At 42.3% G+C, this 27355-nt stretch overlaps 2 protein-coding genes across 2 annotated transcripts in view; both read left to right on the top strand.

The window, feature by feature from the left end:
• Positions 1–1251: 1251 nt before the first annotated feature.
• Positions 1252–3723, top strand: LOC139722956 (uncharacterized). The gene has a single exon (XM_071634238.1). It carries the CDS (start codon positions 1252–1254, stop codon positions 3721–3723), a length of 2472 nt encoding a protein of 823 aa, XP_071490339.1.
• Positions 3724–4361: 638 nt separating this feature from the next.
• LOC139722951 (probable global transcription activator SNF2L2) overlaps positions 4362–27355 on the top strand; it is a 37845-nt gene continuing 14851 nt past the window's right edge. The window contains exons 1-17 of the mRNA XM_071634233.1: positions 4362–4437; positions 8474–8614; positions 9327–9623; positions 10323–10424; positions 10677–11308; positions 13483–13636; positions 14568–14792; positions 15918–16069; positions 16773–16978; positions 17780–18080; positions 19506–19679; positions 21052–21216; positions 22817–22849; positions 24132–24320; positions 24971–25080; positions 25614–25755; positions 26272–26435. Of these exons, the coding sequence (XP_071490334.1) occupies positions 8482–8614; positions 9327–9623; positions 10323–10424; positions 10677–11308; positions 13483–13636; positions 14568–14792; positions 15918–16069; positions 16773–16978; positions 17780–18080; positions 19506–19679; positions 21052–21216; positions 22817–22849; positions 24132–24320; positions 24971–25080; positions 25614–25755; positions 26272–26435 (3179 nt within the window). The 5' untranslated portion in view covers positions 4362–4437; positions 8474–8481. The remainder of the gene's footprint in view (positions 4438–8473; positions 8615–9326; positions 9624–10322; positions 10425–10676; positions 11309–13482; positions 13637–14567; positions 14793–15917; positions 16070–16772; positions 16979–17779; positions 18081–19505; positions 19680–21051; positions 21217–22816; positions 22850–24131; positions 24321–24970; positions 25081–25613; positions 25756–26271; positions 26436–27355) is intronic.

The raw sequence follows: 27355 nt of genomic DNA on the forward strand, positions 1-27355 counted from the left end.
TATGCTGTGTTTTCAGCACTTGCGCATTTCATCGAAAGGACTTTTTCATACAGCTAGATTGCATTCACTGCGCTGATGCCGATGATGTCTGGTATGTAGCACGTAATTTGAGTGTTTCTGAGTTTTTTTCCGGGTTTTTGACTCATTTCTGACCGATTTTGTAGAAGAGGTATTACAAATTTAGCGTGCCACAATAACAACTATAAACAAAAATACGCTGAATAGACGCGCGCATAATGCTACGCAAGGAATGCAACTAATTGTGATGTCACTATAGATCTCCTCAACTACAAGTACGCGCTGGCTAGCAGGGCGCCTATAATTTTGCCTATGATTATGACGTCACAGAGATTTACGCTGTTCGTCCTCTGGTACTGTTAATCGCCCTAGATTTCCCTTCTCTTATCTACTATTATGACCTTTCTTCTTCTTTCCTGTCGTTCTACCTTATTCACAGAGTTCCCTGTCTGTTAGGTTTGTGTTGATCCTACACTAGGTCAGATAGGGTAAAGGCGCCTGCCCCCGGGAAAGGCCGAGACTTCACTGGTGTTAACATAGGGTATACTCTGTGTTAACGGGAACGGCGTAACCAGACAGATCAAACTCTACTTCTCTTTTCCTATATACCTTCTCTTTTATGCACAACATAATACTTTCTAAACAGTATAAATATTCGCGGATAATATAGATTATTTGATATAGAACTGCTAGGAGCAACATCCAACCAAGTTCGAAAGGTAAACTAGAAACAGCAAAATAAACAAATAAAAACCCCGGACATCTGTGTCACCTGATGTTATGCTTGCACTTTACTGGATCTCGACCTGTATAGAATCAGAGAGTGTCTTCGTAACAGTCGCGTGACATTTTCTTGTTCCTTTTTCCTCAACTGTCAGTTGCCTTAAACCATCACCAACGAGGTAGGCATAGAGTATAACCCATATGGCTTACCGGTACAACTGGACCTAATGTTGAATTTTTCTCTTCTTACTTTTGTATCACTATTCTGGGCGAGAGGAGTAGCGACCCTCGCTCGTACTTTTAGCTATGAATGGAACCATGAATACAAATGCCCGACCAAATCCTATACTTCCAGCGGCGGGAGTCCGCAGGAGATTTAATGCTGCGAGGGTTCGAACACGTTCGCAACGCGGACATGATGATGGCGTGCCCTTAAACCCTTCAGGGAGGGGTACGACTGATAGGTGTAAGAAACCCGTGGCAATGTTAAGATGTAAGCAGCCTCTCAAGATGGCCACGTTTAACATCCAAACTCTGACGATGCCAAAGATCGCGGATGGTGACTCAGGGTTAAAGACCGATGAACTGGTCTGGAATATGAAGAAGCAGAGTGTAGAAATATGTGGGATCCAGGAGCACAGACAGGTGCATGAGACAGACAGGATAGATGACATCAACTGCTATAAAGTTGGTCAGGGGTATGAACTCTACACGGCATCAGCATGGAGGAATACAATGCAAGCGGCAATAGGAGGAGTTGGTATTGTTATCGGCAAGATAGCTCAAAGGGCTCTTATTGGTGTAGATCGTATTTCAGACAGGCTGATTAAAGCAACCTTCCAGGGAAATCCTGCATTAACTGTAATTGTTGCATATGCACCATGTGAATATGCAGCTAGCACTGACAAAACTGACTTCGATGACAATCTTCGTCAAGCAATTGAAGCTGTTCCTCGCCATCACTTCTTGGTGGTGCTTGGCGATCTCAACGCACGACTCGGTCCAGATGATGTCCTGTTCACATGCAATGACCAGACGAATGACAATGGCAGACGACTGCTTGATGTGATGGAAGAATATCAGTTATTGGCCACAAACACGCTCTTTCAGAAACGAAAGGGAAAACTATGGACATGGATGTCACCAAACAAGACCACCCATCAGTTAGATTATATTCTGACACGTAAGAAGTGGCGTAAAAGCATCGTTAACAGTGAAGCATATGGGTCCTTTTCCTCTCTCGGATCTGATCACAGGGTGGTGACTGCAACAATAAGACTTAGTCTTAGGGCGCCGAAAAAGCAGAAAGTGAAAAGAGTGAAATATGCTTGGGAGGATCTAACAACCGACCGTCAATTACAGGAGCAATACGCAGTGGAAATAAGAAACAGATTTCATGTACTCCAGGAGGAGAATGAGTCTGCCACAGAAACGTACCAACGCTTTATTAATGCAAATCAACAAGCAGCAGAAACATGTCTCAAGCAGATCAAAAAGGCTCGGAGGGAGGAGCAAAGCTTAAACCCTAAAGTTACTGTTGCCAGGAAGAAGACGAAAGCTGCATATAGGGCGTTCATCGCAGACAAGGGTGAAGATGGCAAGAGCAGAGAAGAATATGCAAGGACAAGGGAAAACTTGTACAGAACATATGCAATTCTGGATCAGGAAAAATTGCGTAGGCAAATAGCTGAAGTAGAGCAAGCACATGAAAATAGAAAATATGGACTGAGCTGGAAGCTCATCAATGACACCTCCAGACGAAAGGCATCTCAGTCTGTCAGGATTCGAGGTGAAAGTGCAGAAAAGAGAGTTGCGACCTGGTACTCACACTTCAAGAACCTCTTGGGCAACCCTCCTGAGCTTCTAGAAAGTAATGAACCAATAACACCTATTTTTAGTGACCTTCCCATACCAGATGGTCCGTTTACGATGAGTGAGTACACGAAGGCTAAAGCAGAAATGAAGAACAACAAAAGCAGTGGGGAGGATGGGGTAGCCCTTGAAGTTCTGAAATATGTTCCTGTGGATGATATTATCTTAGAATTTATCAACCGCTCATATGAGGATGGGGACCAGCCGGAACAGTGGTCTACACTTAACATCATCCCAGTACCAAAGTCAGGGGATCTCTCCCAGACTGACAACTACCGTGGGATTTGTCTGAGCTCAGTAGTATCCAAAACATATAACAGAATGATCTTGAACCGCATCAGACCCTACATTGATCCACTGCTTAGGGACTCCCAGAATGGCTTCCGACAGGAACGATCGACTGTAGGACAGATCCTAGCACTTAGAAGAATACTTGAAGGAGTGAGAGATAGGAGCCTCCCTGCAGTGATCACATTTATCGATTTCAAGAAGGCCTTTGACAGCATCCATCGGGGGAAGCTCCTAGAGATTCTCAACGCTTATGGCATTCCTGAGAAACTAGTTCGTGCGATTGATGTCATTTACTCCAAGACGCATGCAAAGGTGTGCTCGCCTGATGGAGAGACAGAGTATTTTGAAATACTGGCTGGGGTACTTCAAGGAGACACATTGGCACCCTTTCTGTTTATCGTAGCCCTTGACTATGCTTTGAGGCTTGCCATCAATGGCAAGGAGGAGGAGCTTGGATTTACATTGGTGCCCCGTCAAAGCCGTCGTGTTCCGCCCGTAATGGTCACTGACCTTGATTTTGCTGACGATATTGCCTTAATATCAGATACAACTGAAAAGGCAAGGGAGCTGCTATTTGCAGTGGAAAAGGAGTGCAAGAAGATTGGTCTACGGCTCAATGCAAAGAAGACAAAGGTGATGGCATTTAATATCGACGATACCACTATCACAACCTTGGACGGCGCAGTACTCGATGTGAAGAACGACTTCAAGTATCTGGGCTCCTGGATTGCCTCGACAGAACAAGACATCAGGATCAGACGTGGCCACGCATGGAATGCTTTGCACATGTATGAGGAAAGTGTGGAAATCTCAGCTTAGCGACGACATAAAACGGCGACTTTTTGTCACAACAGTTGAGTCTGTATTACTGTATGGAGCAGAGACGTGGACACTTACAGCCAGACAAGAGAAAGCATTGGACGGAGTGTACACACGCATGCTCAGGATAGCCCTTAATGTGTCATGGAGTGACTACGTTAGAAATGATGATTTGTATGGTACATTGCCAAAGGTGTCTGACAAAGTGCGTGAGAGAAGGATGCGACTAGCGGGACACTGTGTGCGACACCCTGAGCTATCTGCGAATTCCCTCGTACTCTGGGAACCTAAACAGGGAACTGCAAAACGAGGGAGACGTAAGGCCACTTTAATCAGTGTCCTGAAGAAGGATGCAGGCCTTGAAAGCATTAATGACCTACGGACAGTCATGTTAAATAGAGAGGTTTGGAGGCGCAACTTTGTTTATGGAACCCGAGTTGGCATCGGCTGAAGCAAGTACATGTTATAGCAAGTACATGCCCTCGAATAAGTAGTAGTACATGGACCAGTTTGGCGGACTTAGGACATCATAAGATCTTTTCAACTGTAAACCTATGTATTAAATTGGCAACACCAAAGCTTCAATTCACGAAGTTTTCCGAAAATATACGAGGCTGTAAGCTTCCACCCGAGTGCCGCTTGGACAAAGCCTGGAGGAAACGCGACTTCTCTGCGAAAAGCGGGTCTCCCACAGCTAAAAGTCGATTTTTGTCGGTAAGAGGGAAGTTTGATGCATTTTACGTGTACAAGCCTGTTATTGACTTATGTGATGTACCGTGGTTTTTCTTGTCGGGCATGAAAGTACCTAAAAATGTCTCATTTCTGTCTGTAAGTACACACGGTAGCGGTATCTGTCGCGGAATTCTTTCCGTTGTCGGCTGCACAGAGCCGTATACATGTGTACAAAGGCAATGCATGCTTGCTCTGTATGACTCTGAGCCGTCTAACGTTACAGTTTTTTACTACAGGCTACACAATAAACGGCAGGCAGAGAATGAATGGTGTGCCTGTACGCGTACCATCGTGAAGCTCTATGGCTGGCGATCGCGATACAAGCTGAACTGTGTAAAACAGACGCTGCCCTGCGCTACCAAAACTGGTTCTGTAACTTCTGGGCCTACCTTTGTACCTAACGTTAGAACGATTGAACACATCATGTGCAAATAATTCCCAATGGAAAATGTATATTCTTTTTGAATGATGATTAGAGCCCTTTCAAACTGTACATTTTTACTGAAAACTGTGAAACAATTCGCAACTGTATAAAAATGGAACATTTAAACTTATTCCACTATTAAACGTTAACTGGGTCGAACTAACGCCTAATGTAACGCCTGACGGTTAGAAAAACGCCTGTCTTGAATTAGCAAATACTGTGAAAGTGGAAATTTCTGCACTGGTGAAATTTTTGTGCATTTCTTGCAAATAGAAACTGGCGTGAAAATAAATGTAAAGCACGCAAACATGTTTGCTTGCCGTATGTTCCAGTACTACACAGTAGTTGCTATCTTGATTCTGCCGATTCAAAAACACGCGAAACTCTTCTTACCCGACTAAGCGCGAAAAATTAGTCATGCGAAAATATTCACTTTTACAGAATCTTGAATAATGCGCCTTTAGACAACAAGGATAACAACTGCACTAGGGGCCTGTTTCACTAAGAATCAGAGAATAGAGATCTATAAAAGTTGATCTTAAAATTTTAGATTGACTAGAGATTACGGTATGCCACTGGTTTTTTCTGTTCAATTCTATTAGCCTTTTACCATCCTCTTCAAATGTCATTAATATTCATAGCATTAGGGTGTCTGTAGCATTTTTGCAACTTTTGAAATTCTATAAAAGGTGGATTATAAACTATTTCATATGAAAGAAAAATATGTCATTAGCATATATTTCAAATTTCATGGCAAAATAATTATTCTATCTCGAGAAATTCAACTTTCAAATCACTGCAATATGACAACTTTTTTTTGACGAGCACGCACGAAAATGTGTCCAAATCATGTTTGCAAACAAGGCCGGTAAGTAGCATTCGCGTGCAGATCGCCAGCGACCGGTTAATGAGCGTACAGCGGATTGCTAAAACGCGTAACCAGCGCAGAAGCCACTCCCCCTCGTGTCGTCATAATACATGTTGTGCGTATGTATACAGCGCTCAGCAGCGTTCCATGCATTCCGGCCCAGCCAACGCATCGGCGGACGAGCTAGCGAGCGTGCATTTGTGTGTTTTGTACTACCTACACACTGTACACACACGCTATATGCGCTACACTACGTACGTGTGTACACACGTACACAGCTGGCTATACTGAATGCGACGACTACATAACACGTCGATGCTGTCGAAATCTATGGCAGTTCATGTGAAAATGTTATATGGCTATTTAGCCATGAATGCCACTTTACCACCATTCGTGGCTGAAGAGTATAGCTTCCAAAATCGTTGTTTGCCCTTTTTTGTCGATTGGAAGTTCAGTCGTAAAAATCGGTATTTGTACCTACCTTCCACCGCGGTACCGCTTCACAATTGACTTGCCTGATATGGTGCGTTGTGTCGCCTAGGCCTACACTGTTGTGCTGCATAAGATCGCGAGAAAGACTGTAACTCGTGCATCATTAGTGCACTTTTCTATTGAAGTATTAAAAAAAATAAATATGACTCTACATGGTCATTCGTTTAGATTGCTAACTCATACACTGTAGGCCTGTTATGATCATTATCAATCCAGTAATAGTACATGTACTTTGACTACGTTGAAACTGATGCGCCAGGTGGTTTACGAGCGTGTTACATTGTATGCACATTGTGAATGCTGGGCAATCGTAACCCCATAGAACTCAGTGCTGTAGAACTATCGCAAGCGAAGAAGCGACGTGACAGCTAGCTAGCTAGCTCAGTCTGTTTTCAGTGGCACGTGTGTGCGCGCGCGCACGTACTCGTACACGTACACGTACATTGTATGTAGCTACGTAGCTACCTTGCGACGGTAGACACACTGCCGACCTACACGTGTAGGTCCGTGAGATACACACAGACACACACAGCGCGCGAGCCAGCTGCATGCGCGCCATGTGGCGGCGAATGCGTGTAGATTTACATATGTATGAGCGTATTTGCTCGGACGTTACTATGGTTGTTGCATACGAAGCCACGCCTAACACGTTCGCTGAGATCAAAAAGTTATTGCAAGGGGTATCTTCTAGGCAATATCCCCGGTCCAAGACGTGGAGCTAGCGAAAAACCGACCTCACCATCGGATTCAGCACATCCTAAACTACTCGCATGCCACACGCTGGTACAAGTAGCGAAGCAGACGCCGAGATATCGAGATAGGTGTGATTCTAACGACATTTACACCAATTTATCGTCGGAGTCATGTACCAGCGCTTTGATAGATAATGGAGCAAAACTTCCTCTTTCATATGATACCAAATTTGTTAGGATTCGATAGCGGCATGGACCGGGGATTTGGCAATAAATGCGATTTTTTAGCACAAAACGCGGGGTCAAAACAGCGTAGGCGCGCGACTCCATTGTGTTCTATGGGGCTTGCGTGTTGTAAGATAGGGGCGCGTTTTGTCCGAAGGTTGGCAGTGCGCGATCAGACACCCTAATAGCATAGTCATTTGTTATTTATTTTATCTTGTATTATCAATGGCTACATTAAAAACGTCTTCAAAATCTTTATTTTCATTGGAAAGTTGAGCATTATTGAAGACTCACACTGCATACCATAATTTTTAGTCAATCTTAAATTTTAAGATCGTCTTGGTTTCATTGTGAAACAGGCCACAAGTGCGCTATACTACCAGCACCATCGATGCGGACTGTGTAATCTAATGCATCTGCTGCAAATCTAGATTAATATTACGTTCCCCCTGTTGGACTACAGCATGGTTGGTTACAAATACAGGTTTTGTTCTTCATGATGTTATAGAATAAAAACTATTATTATGACTCCTTATGTAAGAACAAAACATCTGTTTTGTAGTTGCTTATTATCATGTGACATGTGTCATGGTATACCAGTTACTGTGTTATGAGTATCACTCATGTTATGCTATCACTTTACAGGTGTGATCGGATCACTTAATGATGGGTAATTGACCACATACCATTTGGTAAAAGACCACTCTACAAAACAAGTCAAGAAATAAGAATTGTTTGTTTGCAGAAAGTAAAATATGTTTTGACTTTTTTTTTTTTACGATGTACAGCTGATTAAGAGGTGAGTGCAATGCATAAATGTCAGGAGCAGTACGATGCTCTAGTGTCTCTAGTATGTCTCGTGTATCACTTCAGAGAGCCAGCTTGCTCATGGAAATTTCTCCTGTAGAATTGAGAATGTCATTCTTAGATAAGCTATTTTCAAAGCTCACTGTACTGTGTTTTTATGCTGACTTGTACAACTACATGTTTTATGTGTAATACTACTACACTTGATAGCCGAAACACATACTGCTCTGCATTGTGCATCAAAGTGTATTTCTGTATTCGGTCTCTTTAAAAATAACTTGTGCAAATACTCGTGAAAAAATGTTTATGAAAATTTGGTATCTGTTCTTGAAATGGATAAAGTCTGATTCCAAGCTGGCAAATAGACTCTTGAAAACCTGCTCTAGCTGTTCTGATGTGTTGGAGTTTTAACTGAGATAGGTTACTGTAACTAGCAAGTTTCCTGCCATATTTGGTGAACACAAAGCAGGCATTACATGTTATTTTGTGTCATTTTTTTTTTCCTTCCAGACTAAGCAATGGCTGATGACCCAATGGCTACACCAAACCAAATTCCAGATAGCATGAGTGGAGATATGAATCATCCAGGAACAGGACCAACTGGCCCAGGTGGTCCAGGACCTGGGCAAGGCTTTGAGCAAGGAGGAACAGGTAGGACTTGGTTCTCCAGATTTTTTTTTTTTTCACAAACTGATAATTCTTAAAGTGCATTCAAAAGATGTTTTAGTAGGTTGATTAGCCTCAAAATGCATACGATACATAAAAACAATACCAGGTAAACACTCAGTGAATGAGAAGTTGCAAGATTGTGTTTGGGTGTTCAAAACAGTTTTGCAAGAATGCATGGTTGTAAAGATGTGTAAGTAATGTGTAATTTATCATTAGAACAGAATCATTGATTATACATGTAGAACAACATTTCTTCACCCAGGGTCATGGGTAAATAGTGTGGCTTTCCTAATTGTGAAGACTTGTAATGTTAGCCAGATGGCTGTTGCTTGTCTCTGCCTGTTGAAAAACAAGAAAGAGAAACAAATGTCAAACTGTTGCACTAAGTAATTACGTTGAAAATGATTTTTCCCCTCACATTGTAGTTCAAATTAATCCTAAACATGTGAATTGAGTCATGCCTTGAATCGATCTTATGAAAATGCACATTCCTATATGATCTATACTTTATACAGTATATGGGCATAAACTGAACTAAGAGAAAACTGTTTAGACAAAGGTGTTGCGACGAGTAATGGGCTTTGTTGGAAGCAGAGGAAATTACTTCTGAAATGGATGCTTTTTTTCTACAGGCACTCTTTCCATAATGCTTAATGAGTGATAGACATATTATGTGATTTCATGATACCAACAGGTCCTGGAATGCAAAACCAAGGAGGACCAATGCAGAGCCCCATGCAAGGAGGACCTAGCCAGAGTCCCATGATGACCCCTAGTCCAGGTCCGGGAATGCCTGGCCCAAGTCCCAGTCCCATGCAGCAGGGGCCCGGCCCCATGGGGGACAACAACATGATGCCCCCGTCCATGAGCCCCATGCAGGGGGGTCAGGGCCACATGATGCCCCCACAGGGCCCCCCAGCCATGGGTGGACATGTGCCCTCCTCGGGCCCAGGCCCGATGCCACCCTATCAATCACAGATGATTAATCAAGGTAACTGAAACAGCTCGATAAAGTGCTATTTGTGGCAAGTCCAGAGGAGAAACGAAATAAACAAAAGGAGATCTCAATCTTGTATTTGCTTGGAAAGTCCAGCAATATTTTAGTGCAGAAAGATGCAAACAAGAACGTTGAGGTACAATACTGTATACGCCATATTTCGCGAGTAAATTTTCGCGAATCGGGAATTCCCAATGATTTCACGAGTGGTTAAATTTGCGATCGTGGAGTCCTGTACTGAACGGAGAAATGTACACGCGTACGTCACATTCACATCAGGATCAGAGTCAATATTTTCGCATGTCTTTAATTTCGCGAATAGCACCTGACTCGCGAAATTCCGAAAATAAAAACCTCGCGAAATATTCGGCATATACAGTAATTGGAGAGCTTGTGCTGATGGTGACCATCTGAAGCTGTATGAAAAAGGTGCATCAACCACCCATGGCAACAATCAAGCAATCTTGAGCATTTGAGCTGTTGCTGTGATTGCTGCAGATAAAGTCATGTTCAGTATTGTCAAGTTTCTTCCTGAATTGTACATTTTATATTTTATGGTGTGAATATTTACTATTAACTTTTGAAATTTGTGAAGAAGAAATTGGCAAATTGATGCTGCTCATCTGTAATGAGCATTTGAAACATTTCCTGTGACTGAATAGTGTTACTTAACATTGTGTATCCTTCCGACAGGTCCGAGGCCAGGCCACAATCCCATGCCACCTCCCAACCAGGGGTACATGGGGGGCCAGTATGGTAACCAGCACAGTGGACAGGGAGGTGTCATGAATCCAGGTGAGTGTTTAGATGCTTCTCTGTCAACTCCAGTTAGTGAACAGTGTTTGTCACAAAGGTTGGCTTTCAGTGCAGGATGGCGTTGTGTTTATATTGACAATGTGCAGTTTTAGGAGTTCTTCAAGCTAAAATGAGAAATGGATATTTTAGTGTGAAAGTGTAAATATTGGAGAAATCTTGCACATAGGCCTCAATTTATCCAAAAACTCACTAGGTTCGTAATGTTATTGCTCTGTAATTCTTGTTTTCCAGGAGGCTCCATGGGTGGCCATGGTATGATGGGACCAGGCCAACAGTATCAAGGTCCCCCACATCAAGGGCCCCCGCACCAGAGCCCGATTCACCAGGGACCCCCACACCAGAGTCCCATGCATCCGGGGCCACCACACCAAGGCTCTCAGCACCAAGGCCCTCCCCATCAAGGACCTGGTTCACATCCGGGGTCTACCTCCCACTCGGCCCCTCCACACCAATCTGGTCCACACCAGGCGGGCCCGCACCAGGGGCCGCAGCACCAAGGCCCTCCCATGCCCAACCAGCAGCAGCACCAGGCTCCCCCACACCAGAGTCCCTCTCACCCGGGCCCGCCCCATCAGGGCCCCGGCTCCCACCACCCAACAGGCCCATCCGGACCACACTCCGGCCCTCCTCACCAGGTGCCCAATCCCATGACGTCACAGGGCTCGATGTCGGGACATGGTCCCATGCCAAGCCAATCTGGCCATGGACCCATGACAAGCCAACAGGGGCCTAGTCCAGGGCAGAACTACATGCAAGGACCAGGACCTGGGCCAGGGTCTGGGCCTATGCACGGACCTCAGTCACAGCAGCAAGGGCCTCCGAATCAGAACTACAATCCAAACAACTACAGCATGTTGCAGAGGGTAAGATAGTACCAATGGTGTACAGGACTACATTCACTGACAATTTCTCTCATGTGTGCAATACACATTATAGAATGACTGGGACAGTGGAATCAAACATACCATCTGCAAATCTTAGTCGTTGTTGACCAGTTTTCGTATTGAAATCATTATCTTTTTTAAAGTACAAAAGCAGGAAGAGAACGTCGCTGGGGCGACAAGACCTCGTATCTACAAAATGTCAAAATGTTCAGGAGAGCCAAGAAACATGGCTGCCAAAGCATTGTAGCGAATGGGATATCCTTTCCTTTGACATGCCGTGGTGGCTGCATTTTTGGAATAAGACAATTGGGATTTGGACAGGACATCACGTAACCCATTATTTAACCATTAATCCAAAAAAGTCATTTTCACCAAAATTGTAGATACAAGGTCTTGTCACCCCAGCGACGATAAGCTATGTTATAATGGGCATGTGCTGTTGCCCCAGAAATATGAGTGTGGAATGATTTGCTTTGAAGTATCTAGGATTGTTTTTGTGTGATCATTTTTTCATTTTCTTTTTCAAGGAAAATTACTTGGTGGCATCATAAATCTGTTATTTTGTCTTTTGTCAGTCATATAGAAAGCCAGGGCCCCGTTTCATAAAAGATGTTAGGATGTCAACTCTTGCTGGAATGGCAACTTCTAAAAGCAACAACCAATCAGGAAGCTTGATTCTTGTTGTTACCATGACAATTGCCATTCCAGCAAGGGTTGCTATCGTATCAACTTTTTATGAAATGGGGCCCTGGTCTGGTGTGTAGTTAGTTTTGATGTCATTCCCTTTTCCTGACTGAACTGAATTGCCTTATTTTAATATTGCAATATTTAGTTATTTATTTATTTATTTGTTTGTTGGTATTTTATTCATTCATGCATGCATTTGTTCATATATTGATTAATTGTCCCCGCCGAACGAGTTCGAGCAGGGGACTATGAAACGGGCTCCGTACGTGTGTGTGTGTCCGTGTGTCCGTCCGTCCGTCCGTCGTAGCGTGCTAACGAGAGTATGCTTGTGTGGCTAGGAGAACAATAGTGCACAATAGATGGCCTTTATTCCGTCAGGCTTGTGTGGCTAAAATTTTTGCTTGTGTGTCTATTTTAACAAAAGGGAGAACAAAGGGGTAGACACACAAGTATATCACCGTGAGGTCGTACGTCCATGTGTCCGTGTGTGCGTCCGTGTGTGATCAAAATCTTCAATTTGCTACTTCTCTGTCATTTATGAGCCAATTTTGATTCTGTTTGCTTTATATGATAGCACTACATGGGAGCTTTGAAACTTCTACACAGAATTTCAGTCGTGACCTTTGACCTTGACCTTTGACCTATATTGTACATTTTGCTACAAAATGCTACTCCTTCGCCGTTTCTAACCCGATTTCGATTCCGTTTGCTTTATGTGATGGCACTAGGTGAGGGCTTCAAAACTTCTACACAGAATTTTGACCTTTGACTTCTTTGACCTTTGACCTTGATTTTTGACCTGTATTGTACATTTTGCTACAAAATGCTACTCCTTCGCCATTTCTAACCCGATTTCGATTCCGTTTGCTTTATGTGATGGCACTAGGTGAGGGCTTCAAAACTTCTACACAGAATTTTGACCTTTGACTTCTTTGACCTTTGACCTTGATTTTTTGACCTATATTGTACATTTTGCTACAAAATGCTACTCCTTCGCCATTTCTAACCTGATTTCGATTCCGTTTGCTTTATGTGATGGCACTAGGTGAGGGCTTCAACACTTCTACACAGAATTTTGACCTTTGACTTCTTTGACCTTTGACCTTGATTTTTTGACCTGTATTGTACATTTTGCTACAAAATGCTACTCCTTCGCCATTTCTAACCCGATTTCGATTCCGTTTGCTTTATGTGATGGCACATTAGTTGAGAGCTTCAACACTTCTACACAGAATTTTGACCTTTGACTTCTTTGACCTTTGACCTTGATTTTTTACCTATATTGCACATTTTGTTACAAAATGCTACTTCCGGCGGGGACATATATTACGCACCGCGTAATTTCTACTTTTCCTTGTTAATTAATTAATTTATTTAGTCATTTATTTATATATTAATTTTAAATTTATTTATTTATTTATTTGTTGAGGGGTTTGTTTATTATTAATTTTTGTTTTTAAATGCAGGCACTAGAGTCAATGCAGGAGAAAGGGATGCAGAATGACCCTCGATACCCTCATCTGGTTGCCATGGCAAACAAGGCTAAGCAGTACGCCCACATGCAGCAGCAGGGGATGCCCCCTCAAGGGGGCATGGGGGGTCCACCGGACAGGAACGGGGGTGAGTCTTGTTACTGTCATCCCACTCTTTACACTATCAACTTAGCGAGACATTGTAGACCCACCCATACAGACACGTGATAACTGTGGCATTTAATAAGTAGGTCTTTTTATGGGCTTATTGCATTTTGCAGAAATGGAGAAAACATATCAAAATAACACCACTCATGCTCTCCTTAAGCTTTGACACGTGGGGTGTGTTAGAGCGCTCTTCTGAAGCATACCGTACCGTACTGTACCCATGCTACAGGCGTGGGTATGGTGCAGTATGGTATCCTTTAGAAGAGCGCTCGAATGCACCCATGGATACATGTGACAGGAGGGCTGATCTATAGTTGCATTATTAGCATAATGATGCAAAGAATTTGCACAATTACAATGTACCTTACTTGGGTCTCGGTTTATGCCATAAGATTTTGATTAGGAGATCAGAAATGGAGAGTGAATATGTCAGATATATTCACTTTTGCTTCTTTCCAAGCAGTAACACTTGTTGGCATGTGGCACAAAATTTGATCAAAATTTTTCATGGTGAGCTCATTGTACCTACAGAGTATGCCTTGTTGTTTTTGACATATTCCACCCACCTTCCTTGTTAGAAGGCACTTGGTATATCGCTCAGTATGTAGCATCTGGCCATTCTCAATATATTTGTAACATCATACCTTCAGGTAGTCTAATTTTTTGAGAATCAGGACTGCCTGTTAATTTTGCTAATGGCTGAATTTGTGATCATTGAGTGTAGTAATGGATGGAGAAATGTATGTGTGCACTTCACATTCATGTCGGGATCACAATTAATTCTTTCTCTTGTTGCGAAAGTCACGATTAGTACAGGACTTGGGGAAAAATTTACGAAATATATGCCATACATAGTAAATATGCCATGCGCTTTGCATGTTAGTCAGCAATCTTTTTCATGTGACCGCCAGGGTACGGGATGGAAGGCTCGAGTAACATGCCCCCGTCCGGCTACCAGCAGCACGGCCCCCAGCGCCCCCGGCCCAGCCCCTTCACCCCCAACCAGCTGCAGCAGCTGAAGGCCCAGATCATGGGTTACAAGCTGCTGACGAGGAACCAGCCCATGCCTGAGAACCTGCGGCAGGCCATCCAGGGCCGCCCCTCAAACATGATGCCCCAGTACCAGCAACAGATGAGTGAGTTCAAGACAACTTCCTCTCATCATTTTGTGTCCCTTGTTCTTGCCTTTTAACCTGTAATTTTAAACTCTATTATGGCTTCCTATCCTCATTCTTTATGACAGAGGCAGGATTCAGCACTAATTTTTTCCTTCGGTGGCCCATTCTGGCCACTAAAATCTCTACATCTTAAATTTGGGTGGCCCCTAAAATGAATATACTAGCCCAAATTAATAGAAAATGTTACAATCCATGTAGAATCTTACTTACCCGATCAACCTACCTCAAGATAGCCTTTTTGGAAATTTGATGGCCCTATATCAATTTTTAGTGGCCCTTGGCCACCAGGCCACCACTAATGACGAACAGTATCAGGATTTATTACAATATTGCAAACAACAAATAAAGCAACTAAATAGAGGGTTGATTATTGCAGTCAGTAGAGTAGTTATGTGATATGTCAATCAATTAATCCATATTTTGATGTATTACTGGGGCGCGTTGCATTAAAGTTACAATTAACAGTGGTAACTACCATTGCAACAATACCCAACAGCAAATCAAAATCAAGAATTCCATGGAAGTTACCATTGGATGGCAAAGTTACCATTATTGTAACTTTTACGCAACGGGTCCGATGTCTTGCTAGTGCAAAAACACACAATAAATGACAATTCTTGTGCATCCTAGCTTCTTTCTTGTCAGCAAAAATATTAACCCGTTGAGGATGACCTGATTTTGCCGTAACATGCATTTCCCGTAGACACCTGCCCAAGTATACTTGAGACTAGTCTTCAATGGGTTAACCGTCCCAATTTCGAAATTTACGGTGGTCTTAGAGAGCTGTTAGCTTATACTTTGTACCTTTCATGGATACATCTTGTCCAGAGTTAACAGCTAGTATGTTTGTATAGTGTTTGTTGTGCTTTTTTTTTCATCCAAAGTAAGGAAAAAGTAACTTCGCATTTATTTCTTTCTTCAATTTGATTTAGCAATACTTCTGTCCAGTTTTTCAATTTCTTAACGAAAGTAGACTTTTTGCCTCTAGAACATGTTTATGTTACTATGTGTCAGTATGTCTCTCAATCTTGAGAGGTTGACGGCCCCGTGTACTGAATGCCAAATTGTTGTATGCTTGTATAGGAAGTGGTCAAAGTCTGATAGGCAGCCAGCCGGGCAGTGGCAACCAGATGTCATTGCCCCAGCACAGCCAGTCCTGGCCCAATCAGCAGCAGCCCACCGAGCCGTCTTCAGGCATGAGACCGGGCATGCACATAAAGAACATGGTGTCCTATGTGAGTACCCTCGTTGCCACGGAAACCAGTCATTGTCTCTCGCGTGTGCAAAGATGGGAAAGTTCCTTAATTAAACCAGTTTATCTTCCGTTTTGTTGCCATCATCCTGTCGACGAGACAGTAAAAAAATTTCCTGAATCTAGGATAAGGTCAGTTTTCCTGGCCATTTTATCATCTCTCCTGCAATTCAGTACCATACGTTTGTGGATTTTTCATTTCCCATGGTTGTTGTCTTAGTCCAGCATTGCATATCACAAGAGCAAAATATGGCCAATGAGAGTTGCAGCCTATTTCTGTGTATATCATTGATGAGCCCCATCTCGTGTTTGAATCTCATTCTCATTTGAAATCTTTTGTGTGTGGTTATACAGACTAAACATCATATCAGGACACACTTGAAAATTAGGTGTTAACTTGTGTGTTATGTGGCATTTGAGGTGTGCACATTCATGAATTGAATCTACATGACAAGGAAATTACACACTCCTGTACAACAAAGTCCTCGGGACAGGCAGTTTTCTTTGGCTATATCGAAACTTCACTATAAATTGAACGGTATAGTGTATAAAGATATATAGATGATAATCTTGGGACCTGAATTACTTCATTGTAATGAGAATTTATGATAATCATGTTTGTTACAGGAGTGCAGTGTACACCTTTTTATATCATATCAAATGCTGTGTTCCATTTTCGTCAGCAGAACCAGAAGATGCAGCCCCACATGCCCCAGCATCTCATGCCGCCCACCAGCTCCAGCCAGCCGCCCTCATCTCAGCCGCCCCTGCCCCACCCCAACTCCAACATCACCACGGTCCTCATGCTGCAGGCCAAGCAGAACCGGCAGGTGCCCGTCACCAAGCCCAAGGGACTGGACCCCGTCGAGATTCTCCAGGAGAGAGAAAACAGGTACGGGAGAAGGAATGCTCTGCACACCGAGCACAGAAATGGCAATGGTCCGGCTTTTTGCTGTGGTGCAAAAGGAACCATGTCTGGTTCACTTTAAAAAAAAAGAAAATCAATAATTCTGGTACAAAATCACCCAAATTTTTATTTTCATTTCAAAATCAAGAGCAACGAAATCACCAGATGAAGATTTATTTTGTCTAAAAATTATTAGCAGAGAAGTGATATTGTAACAGCAGTGGGCATGGTTCCTTTTGGCGCCCCATAGCAGAAAACCGGACTGTTGCCATTACCGTGCTCGGTGTATTGAGGCCTTAATACACACTACAAATAATACTCATCGACTCACCTGTCTACATTGCTTTCTTCGGTTGATCCATCCTTCTTGGCCTTCTTGCTGTCGTGCCGCACGTAACCTTCCTGAACTGATTTCATTTGTAGCAATGGATCCTCACTGTATTTTGTTCTCACCTCATATGCATGCGGAACATTTTCGTTTTGAGGCATATTAAAAGTGTATAGAAAAACCCTGCAACAAGAAATTGATAGTAGACTCTTCCAAGCAGATTGTCTGTACATGCATGGAGGGCCGTTTAAAAGAAAAAAATCTAGTTTTGCCTGTTTTGAATAAACAGACAGTTAAGGATATCGCTGAAAAATACTTGCCAGCATTCTTGAATAATTACTACCATTTTTGCAAAGTTTCCACAATCTGTGAATGATCCCAAGGACTCTGTGTTTTTGATGACAAACTGCAATGATCCTATTCTTCTGATTTCTCTTTATGTAACCCATCTGTCACAGGGTCGCTGCAAGGATTGCGTACCGCATCCAGGAGCTGCAGAACATCCCCGGCAACCTGTCGGAGGACCTGAGGGTGAAGGCCACCATTGAGCTGCGCGCCCTGCGCCTGCTCAACTTCCAGAAGCAGCTGCGGACGGACGTGGTGGCGTGCATGCGCAAGGACACCACGCTGGAGTCGGCCCTCAACATCAAGGCGTACAAGCGCTGCAAGAAGCAGACGCTGCGCGAGGCCCGCATCACGGAGCGCCTGGAGCGGCAGCAGAAGCTGGAGCTGGAGCGCAAGCGTCGACAGAAGCACCAGGTTGGTCTTTGATTAAGTAATCCTTTGATGTTTTGCACGGACACTTGGCATTTAAATTGCTGGGGCCGTATTCTGAGAGCTTATTAAGTGTCTGATTAGCACTTAATTACCGAATTGGTATTCTGAGATCATGATTAAGTAGGGGGTATGTTAACTACCATAGCAACAAGCGTTTTGGCGGGAAGGACCTACGCGTTTGCGCTTATCAATGCGCGTGCACCTCTGAGAGGACTTAATCACAGAGTTAATTGCGAATCGGTATTCTGAGGGTGTAATTAAGTATGAAAGTTAATGGAAAACTTAATGATACCAAAGAGTGTCATTAACTACTCCGATATCACGCAATACATTGTGTTTTCTCTGCCACAACAATGCTTACCGTCTTTGGTAACCGAGGAGCGGTTGAATGTTGTTATCGTGGTATCCGTAGAATTCAGAGAAAGAAAGAAATATAGCCGATCTTCGAGGAATTTTGTCATTTTATGTGAGCACAGAGGTTGAGATCTTCGCGTACATTGTAGGTGAGGGGTTGTAATCAAATACCGGAGTGTGCGCACAGAGCTCTTGGTTGTAATTACAGGGGGCGTGGAGGAGCGCGTATCGAGGGCATATTTGTGCGTATAGTCATCATTTTGGCTTCTAACAACGTGTCTGATTGGATGGAATAACAATTAGATGGGAGGGACCTAAGATAATTACAGGGGACTTAATCATACCTTAATTACGTCCTCAGAATACCGATTTTGCCCATGATTAAGGGCCTATTAACTTCACGACTTAATCACGAAGTTAATTACTGACTTAATTACGACCTCAGAATACCACCCCTGAGCTTCTTCGTCAGCACTCAGTAAGCCATCCAAACATGACATAATTACAGAGTAGCAAGCCCACTTGGTGTAGCACTGTGCCTTAGTCCAACAAGAAGGCCATAGTGTCACAGTAGGGATGAGAGGGGGATTAGGTAGTGTCTGTGAATTGGCAAATTGTTTCCAGATATATGTGCTAACCTGTGAAGAAAACAATCCAACATGCGTGCAGATCTGCAAAGAAAGTACTCCATCGTGTTTGCAAGTCAGTGAAGAAAGCACATTGAGGGTTGGGGAACACTTCCTCTTTCTTTATTGTGCCAATTCTAATTCCCTTACATTGAAAACTGGCCATGTGCAAGAGAAAGAGATGTCCAGCCATGAATATCAACATCTGATCCAAGGTTTTGAAATGTCTGCTTTGTCTTATTCATTGTCATCTCGAAGAGCATGTTAAAGTGTGTTGTTGTCTTTTTAATGCAGAAGTTTGTCAGGCATATACTGCCATTCATCTCGGTCGAAGTATAAGCTATACGTTCAGAGAAATCATCTGGAAGAAACCTGTGACAAGGCCAGTCTCTATATTGTATCTTTTGCTGTTTGATTACACTTCTAGGAATACCTGAGCAGTGTCATCCAGCATGCCAAGGACTTCCGCGAGTTCCACCGCAGTGTCCAGTCCAAGATCACCAAGCTAAACCGGGCAGTCATGATGTACCACGCCAACACCGAGCGGGAGCAGAAAAAGGAGAACGAGAGGATCGAGAAGGAGCGTATGCGCCGCCTCATGGTGAGTCCAGCCAAGTGCATCTTCGATATGGTTCCACAACATTTGCTCCTGCGACAATTCTCGGTATCGCCAATACCTAGGTGCCGTGTGCCAGAGCAGTGTTTTAGATGCATTATGGGATAGCTCAGGGGACAAATTTGCCCCGGTTTTGGCTGCCTATGCACTCAGGTCACATTCTGTCTTTATCCAGGGGTATTTTTTGTCTAAGATTTCGCCGCTTTCCATCTTGTGACTAGCGCATTGAAGCCTTGCAGTAGTGAACCATGACTCTAGTGACAGTAAATCAGTAAAACTTAGAAACTTTCAACTCTTTTAAAGCTGAATTACAGCCAAGAAAGACGGATTAACAACGGAAAAGCAGACAAATGTAACTCCATGGAATCGTATGGGAACTGCGACACACGCTAGACAACCAGAAACGTCATTGGCACCAAGAATCTCACAGTGCATATGTGACAGGACTCTTCAGATTGCACAAAAGTTTTCTGCGCATTGGCAATGTTGAGAATTGCTCCTCTGAAATATCTGCACACTAAGGCAAACATAACTTCTCCCCACGAACATTACCCTAACCCTAATCCTCCCATGAAACTTAACCTGAACTTAAATCTTAACCTTATCCCTAACCCTAAGTCCTTGGAGAAAATGAGACCGGAGCTATTGTCGCAGGAGCAAATTTTGTGTCACCCTTCGATACAACTCATGATGACTCTGTTGAGCAACGGTATGTTCCTCTACGTTGTTGGCATGGGCGTGGATCGTCAGGAATTACTTTCCTGCTTACCATTTTACAGTCTTGATATTTGGGTAGTAGTTTACACTTGCTATAGTAGTGCTAGTTTAAAAAAAAAAACAGTCACATCAAAGAATAATATGTTGATCCAGCCATTAACACTTGTCATTCAAGTCATGCTGTATGGAAAGAATTTAATTAATTTACTTCACCAAGTGAGATATTGATTTTAACCAATGCAAAATTTCAGTCCTTTTCAGGAACTGATTTAATGCTAGTGATGTGACAACTTGGTGCGTAATGTATGGTTAGCAGCCAAAGTGTGCAGATTAACATGTGCGGAAAACTGATGTGGGATTACATAACAATCTGGAGATATAGTGTGCAGTTTGTGAGCCTGACCTCATCAGTGGAATAGTTTTGAAGACGTCTCTGTAGTTTGCAAAGTTCTCTTACTTGGTTTCACATACATACAAGCTTCCTACTTGTATTCACCAATGTGGAGAATAATTTCCACATGTCCATTGAGGTGTTTGAGGTTCACTGCTCTCCCCCATTCTCTGCGCTTTCTCCATAAAATTCCCTCCTAATAAAAAAACTCGCTCCTAAAAAATTGCTCCTCTATGTTTCACCCGCCAGGCCGAGGACGAGGAGGGATACAGGAAACTGATTGACGAGAAGAAGGACAAGCGCCTGGCCTACCTGCTGTCCCAGACTGACCTGTACATCGAGAGCCTGACACAGCTGGTCAAGCAGCACCAGGAGCAGGCGCGCAAGAAGAACAAGAAGAAGAAGAAGAAGCGGGTAAGCTCAACCCCCCCACCATGTCTTGTAAAATGTCCCATAAATGTATAACACAATGGTTTTTTTACCCCCCCCCCCACAATATGGTTTTGTCACTCCATACAGTCCAAACTCATGTCACGTTTCAAAATCACGTTGCCCCTCCCATGTTTTGACCAGATGTCTTTTTTTTTGGCAAGGATTGAGCTCCTTTCATATGTTTTTACCTTCGTGTTTTGCATGCAGCAGTTAGTGTATTTTGTGCCGTGTTTATGTAATGGGCTACATGTAGTTAGGTCGGCAACTATCTGCTGCCTGTGGCAGGGAGCACAGAGCAAGGCAGCACGATTGTTTAAGAGCATTCATTTCACACTAAATTGATAAGTGATATGACTCTGTGGAGAATTGCAAGAGTCTGTTTTGCATATGCCCTTGTTCCATATTCTTGCTGGGTTTTATGTTTTGAGTGCGACTGATCCAGTTCTGGATGTAACTGATAAATGGTTGGTATCGTGTCCCTGACAAGAACACCGCACAGCTTTGTGTCATTGAGAAACAGAATTTCACATTTCCGTGTGATTTGAAAGATAGCAATGCAACTGTATGTCACAATCTGTTTTCCTTTTAAACAATAGGTTACTGCAAGTGTTATCTGTGCTGCATTGATTGTTGAAATATGTTTGCATGCAACCTTCTATAACCTTGTGTTAATTGTATTGTTTAGCATGTTGATTCACATTTTAGAACTCACTAGCACTTTGTCAGGGGAGGGCATTTTGATGATGTTTGCGCTGATTTTCGGTTCATGCCGAGAGCATCACTGTTGTGTTGGAAAAGTGACACGAACATTTACTAGCAGTCAGAGTTCTGGCATCGTGGATTAAATAGCTAGAAGATGGACCGCAAACATCTGCCCCTTCCATTGATTTGAAGACTGTTAGAGCACTTTTGCAAAGACGATGCTATTTCTAATAGGCTTTGAATGTGTATTAAAGAAAATGAGATGTTCATGTTCCACTTTACTTGAAATGTGCTTGATAGTGTCACGAGAATAGTTCTATGTACCTCCGCATACTCTAATTCGGCACGCAATAATTGGGAGTGAAAGTTTGTGTGGCTCAGATTCTTGATACACACTCCATGGCGAATACATGGATCTTTATGTTGGTGCGATGAAATTTGTTTAGGTTTCTTTGATGTTAGTGTTGTGTACAAAATTCTTGATAATGAGGACCTACCAAGCAAGACACCCAGGTTTGATAAGGCTTTTTATGTACATTCATGTACAGTTACGCATGTCTAAATTGTCTGATTTATTTACTTATTAAAGATTCATTCCATTCATTTCTCAATTTTCCATGAATCATGCCAGATGAATTAGGGACAGCAAAAAGAGAATTCTCAAATTTATTTCATATAAAATACCATTCTGCACATAAGTGTGTGATCATGAAGGAGTGTAACTTTTTTATTTTCATACATTTATTTATATTTTCCCACTGGAGGCAAGGGATTACCCCTCTATTTTAGGTGTCAATGTGTTATGTCCAAGAAGAGCGTTGCACCATCCACCACCCTCACTCCTCTGTTTTTCCTTCCTCCACCCCCCAAACCACCATAGGAGCCTTCTTCCAGTGAAGCCCTCAGAGAAGGGGTGAGTTTTGAGTTCATCCATCTACCCATCCTTTCCACCTTGTCCTCTTCCAACCAGACCTGTCCTTCTCTTGTCCCATCCCTCCCTCCATCCATCCATCCATTCATCCATCCATCCCTTCGTCCATCCGTTCACACTTCTGCATCCATTCCTATTTCAGCCAGTGAGCCGTCTATTCAAACCTTCTATCCATCCTTGATCTCAAACATCCATCCATACAAGAAAAAGAAAAAAGAGACTTTTAAGACTATAATTGTAGTTCTTTTTTTTTTGTTCTCTCTTTGTTTGTCTGTTCTTTCCTTGTTTGTCTGTCTGCATGTCAATGTGATTAGTTTGCTTTCTGTATTTTCCTGTGTCGAGGGTTTGCCAACTCATTTATATGCCAGAAACGTGACCCACACAATTGTGGTGTTTGCAGTGATTTCCAATCTGACAGTATGCTTGTAGATTTTAATGTCTCATTTGTGATAACTTGAATATAAGTGAATGGGTTTGACCTTTTTCATTTTACTGATTCAAACTGTTTCTAATACACTTAATTCATTTCTCTTATTTGTCTCAAGCCAGTAAGAATCACTTCTTTGATACCTCTTGATTGTTGCTCTTCTTTGTCTTTTCCATCTTACCTATCTTTCTTATCTATCGGAGGCTTTCCCCATAAATTGTGAGGTAATTATGGTATTTAGGTGCAAGTTGATCATTCTCTTTCCATTTCATTGTGAAAATTGATGATGTGTTGTAGAGATCTCTTGGAACCGTCCAGTGTTTCCTGAAAATGAAAGGCTAGAAATATTTGGAAGGTTTGTGTGATTAGATTCCTTGATAAGGTTTTTTTTAATTATATTTTTATTTTTTGCTTGTAGAGTGAATAGGAGAAGTTCAGGTCATTGTCAAAATTAATTTTTGGCATGTTTTCTGTAGCTTTGCTTTAATCTTAAAAGCAGAAATTGAATCAGAATTTCCCATTTTGAACAGAAAATTAGAGAAGATAAAAGGTAGATATAATTGCTTTTGAAATAGTTTTCCTGTAAGTGCTTCTGTCATTTCTTTTTTTCAAAATGTAGATATGCCTGTGGTACAAGAGACTTGATAAATGTAGGACAAAAAATTAGTGATGTTATTTTCTGTCTGAGAGTAGGCAGTTAGATTTTGCAGAATGTTAAAACATTGATGCAAGTCTCAAAAGCTCTAACACTGATGTGAAAAAAAAAATCGGAAAGTGAGCCAGGTTAGCGATACTCATTTTCTGGCCATTTGTGTGATTTGCTGCCCCCCGGTGCAGTTGGTGGACGAGAGTAGCCAGTCGAGCGACATGCCAGTGACCGTCATGAACACGGAAACTGGCCAGGTGCTGTCCGGAGACAACGCCCCAAAGGCCAACCAGCTGGAGGCGTGGCTGGAGATGAACCCCGGATACGCCGTCGCTCCTCGGGATGAGGGCTCGGACGAGGAGGAGAGTGGGTCAGAAGAGGTGAGCTTTGCTGCATCACAAAGCAAAGTAGTCAAAATTCAACCAAAAAAAAAAAAAAAAAAAAAAAAGATTGGAGATTCCTAAGAAACAAATTGTAAAATATGGATTACAAACTTTTCAGTTGTTCTGTCCATGAATTGTGCCCAGGCCAAGAATCTTACCAAATTCTTGAATTATTGTTCATGATAAAAAATAGGGACACGGTCAGGAGCCTTATGAGAATGACCTCGTAATTGATATTGGATTTAGTTAGAAAAAAAAAGAGAAGATTATAAAACATACACCACCCCCTCTGTCTGTAGACTCACCACACTTGTACATCTGTACTGGATGCAACAAGTGATATCTTACGTGTACAAATTTTTGTAAGTGCTGTGATTTAGTGTAAGTTTGAACACATCACCCTATGTATAGATGAAGACAGAGTTTATAATCTGTTTGTGTTAGACCTGAGGGGGCGGAGGATTTAATAACTTAATTGGGGCATGTCTCTCTTGTGTAGGTCGTCCGTTCTTAGCCCAGTCACATTCTCCCACCATGGTTCTTTCTGTGCAACTGTTGCATTTCCTTTTCTTTTGTTTTGTTTTACTCAATATCAACCCATGCTTTATGTCATAATCGAGTCTGTTGATTTGTTTGTCTGTTCATAGGACGAAGAGGATGAAGAGGAGGAGGAGGAGGAGAAGCCAATCGAAGAACCCATCCCTATACCGAGAGTTGCTCCGGACATGTCTGACAAGACAGCAAAGGAGATTATACAGTAAGACATGCAAACATCCTGACGGGCCTGTTTTAATTCACTGCAAGGATTTCAGAAAATGATTTGATTCTTTTTTAGTGATTTCACTTATGGAGATGTCTCTATTTGACTGATGGGATTTTTTTTTTCTCTATTTCATAATTGTTATTCTTATGTGTACAGAGGAAGGCAATATACATTGCTTAGGAATTCTTTGTGCTTCAAATGTACTGGCATTGTGGTATAGTGGAATTTGAGAGCTTACATAGACCGCAGTGTGTAATTTTATCAGTGTATTGCCCTTGGCTGTGAAATGAGAGACATAAAATCAAGTGAAATCTTCGCAGGTTGTTGCTGAACCTAGTCAATTCCTCTTTTTTTCTTTTCATGTGAATTTTCATATCTCTCAGAAAGAATGTTGGGGAAGTGAATTGCAGTTTTTGTCGAAGTACACTGTACTCCTGCTTTCCCTTCTTATTCACTCCAATCACACATCTTGTCCTTTTTTCTTCGAAAGATCACATTAATCTCATACTTGACCTACGTCTGTGCAGGGAATCTGCTGTGAATGATGATGAGTACAAGACAGAGTCTTCTGCCGGTGGCCAGGGCTACTACAACATGGCCCACTCCGTCAACGAGATCGTCACCACTCAGCCAGATATGCTGGTCAATGGAACGCTCAAGGCCTACCAGGTGAGAGGCAGAGGGGAAACCGACGTAGGGCAGCATGTCATAGATTCCAACGAAAACTGTACAAAGTGACACTGAGGGTAACTAACTGCACCATTACGTCATATTCACGCATGTGATTGTCACCTGGTGTCAGCATTGCGCTACAGTATTAAAATTGTACAAATTCATGACATCTTTCTCTTTTACATGCAGTGAAACTGACTGTTGTGTTTTGATTGATTTTACTGTGTTTTAAATCAGTTTGCACGTGGAGTAGAGCTTTCACTATTCATGACACTTTGCAGTGGTAAACTGTGAAAACAGAAACATTCGCGGCATGAAACTTTCTGGGAATTGGAGCTGATGGCCTTTTTCTCAGCATGAAACTTTCAAAACCATAACTTCCGTGTTATGTACCAATACTGAAGGATCTGAATATGAAAAATTGACATGACTTTCACAAGTATCATCAAGGTACTTTCCATTTAAAGCCATTTCGGGAATGTTCGGTTTTTATTCGTGTTCGTGTTAACACAGGTGAAGGGTCTGCAGTGGCTGGTGTCCCTGTACAACAACAACCTGAACGGAATTCTGGCCGACGAGATGGGCCTGGGCAAGACCATCCAAACCATCGCCCTCATGTGTCACCTGATCGAGAAAAAGAAGGTCAACGGACCTTTCCTCATCATCGTGCCGCTCTCGTAAGTATACACTGCTGCCATTCAGGGTGCCGCAGGCACTGCTTACCGGGGGAATCGAAATTGTCACCGTCAAGCAAGGGAAATGAGTGTGCACTTGCCAGTTCAAAGTATTTGGCCCTTGGACCCAAGCATCCATTTGGGCAAGTGGGGACACATTTTCTTTGTAATTCCCTGTGTTTAACGATGTGCCCCATTTCAAAAATCTGAAATGAGTAGTTGTATATACTGCTAGTGTAATGGATATCATGTATAAATGAAACTCTGAAAAGAGTCATGGTTTGAAATTATAAATGAATGCTGGAAAAAAAAAAATTGAATGCCAACAATTTCCGTGATCAATTGTTCCTATCAGAAATATCAAAAGAAGCTGTACAGTGAATGGTTTGTTAGCATTGTGATATTTGTGCATTGATAACTTCATAGCGACTGCATAATTTTCAACTTCTGTATTCTTAAAGGACAAGTTCACCTTCATAAACATAAGGATTGAGAGAATGTAGCAGTATTAGTAGAACACACCATTGAAAGTTTGAGGAAAATCAGACAATCCGTTCAAAAGTTATGAATTTTTGAAGTTTTTATGCAGTAACCGCTGGATGAGAAGACTACTGCAGTGTATGAATAACTTAGATGTCACATGCGTACAACAATATAAGGAAAATATAAAGAGAATTTCACAAAATTTCACCTTTTGAAAAAAGTACACATTCCCCTGACTCGTTACCGACAAATGTTATGGGTAATATTATTCCCCCTGCCTTTAGAAAGATGCAAGTCAAGTGCTCTTTTATTATGCGAAAAAAGTGAAAATATGTTGAATTTTCTTTTACGTTTTCTTTATACTGTTGTACGCATATGACTCACAAGCTGTAGTAGTCTCCTCATCCAGCGGTTCCAACACAAAAATTTTAAAAATTCAT

Source organism: Diadema antillarum, unplaced genomic scaffold (assembly GCF_040938485.1).
Source record: "Diadema antillarum isolate AM-2024a unplaced genomic scaffold, OU_Dant_1.0 scf00000178, whole genome shotgun sequence".
In the NCBI taxonomy this organism is placed as follows: domain Eukaryota; kingdom Metazoa; phylum Echinodermata; class Echinoidea; order Diadematoida; family Diadematidae; genus Diadema; species Diadema antillarum.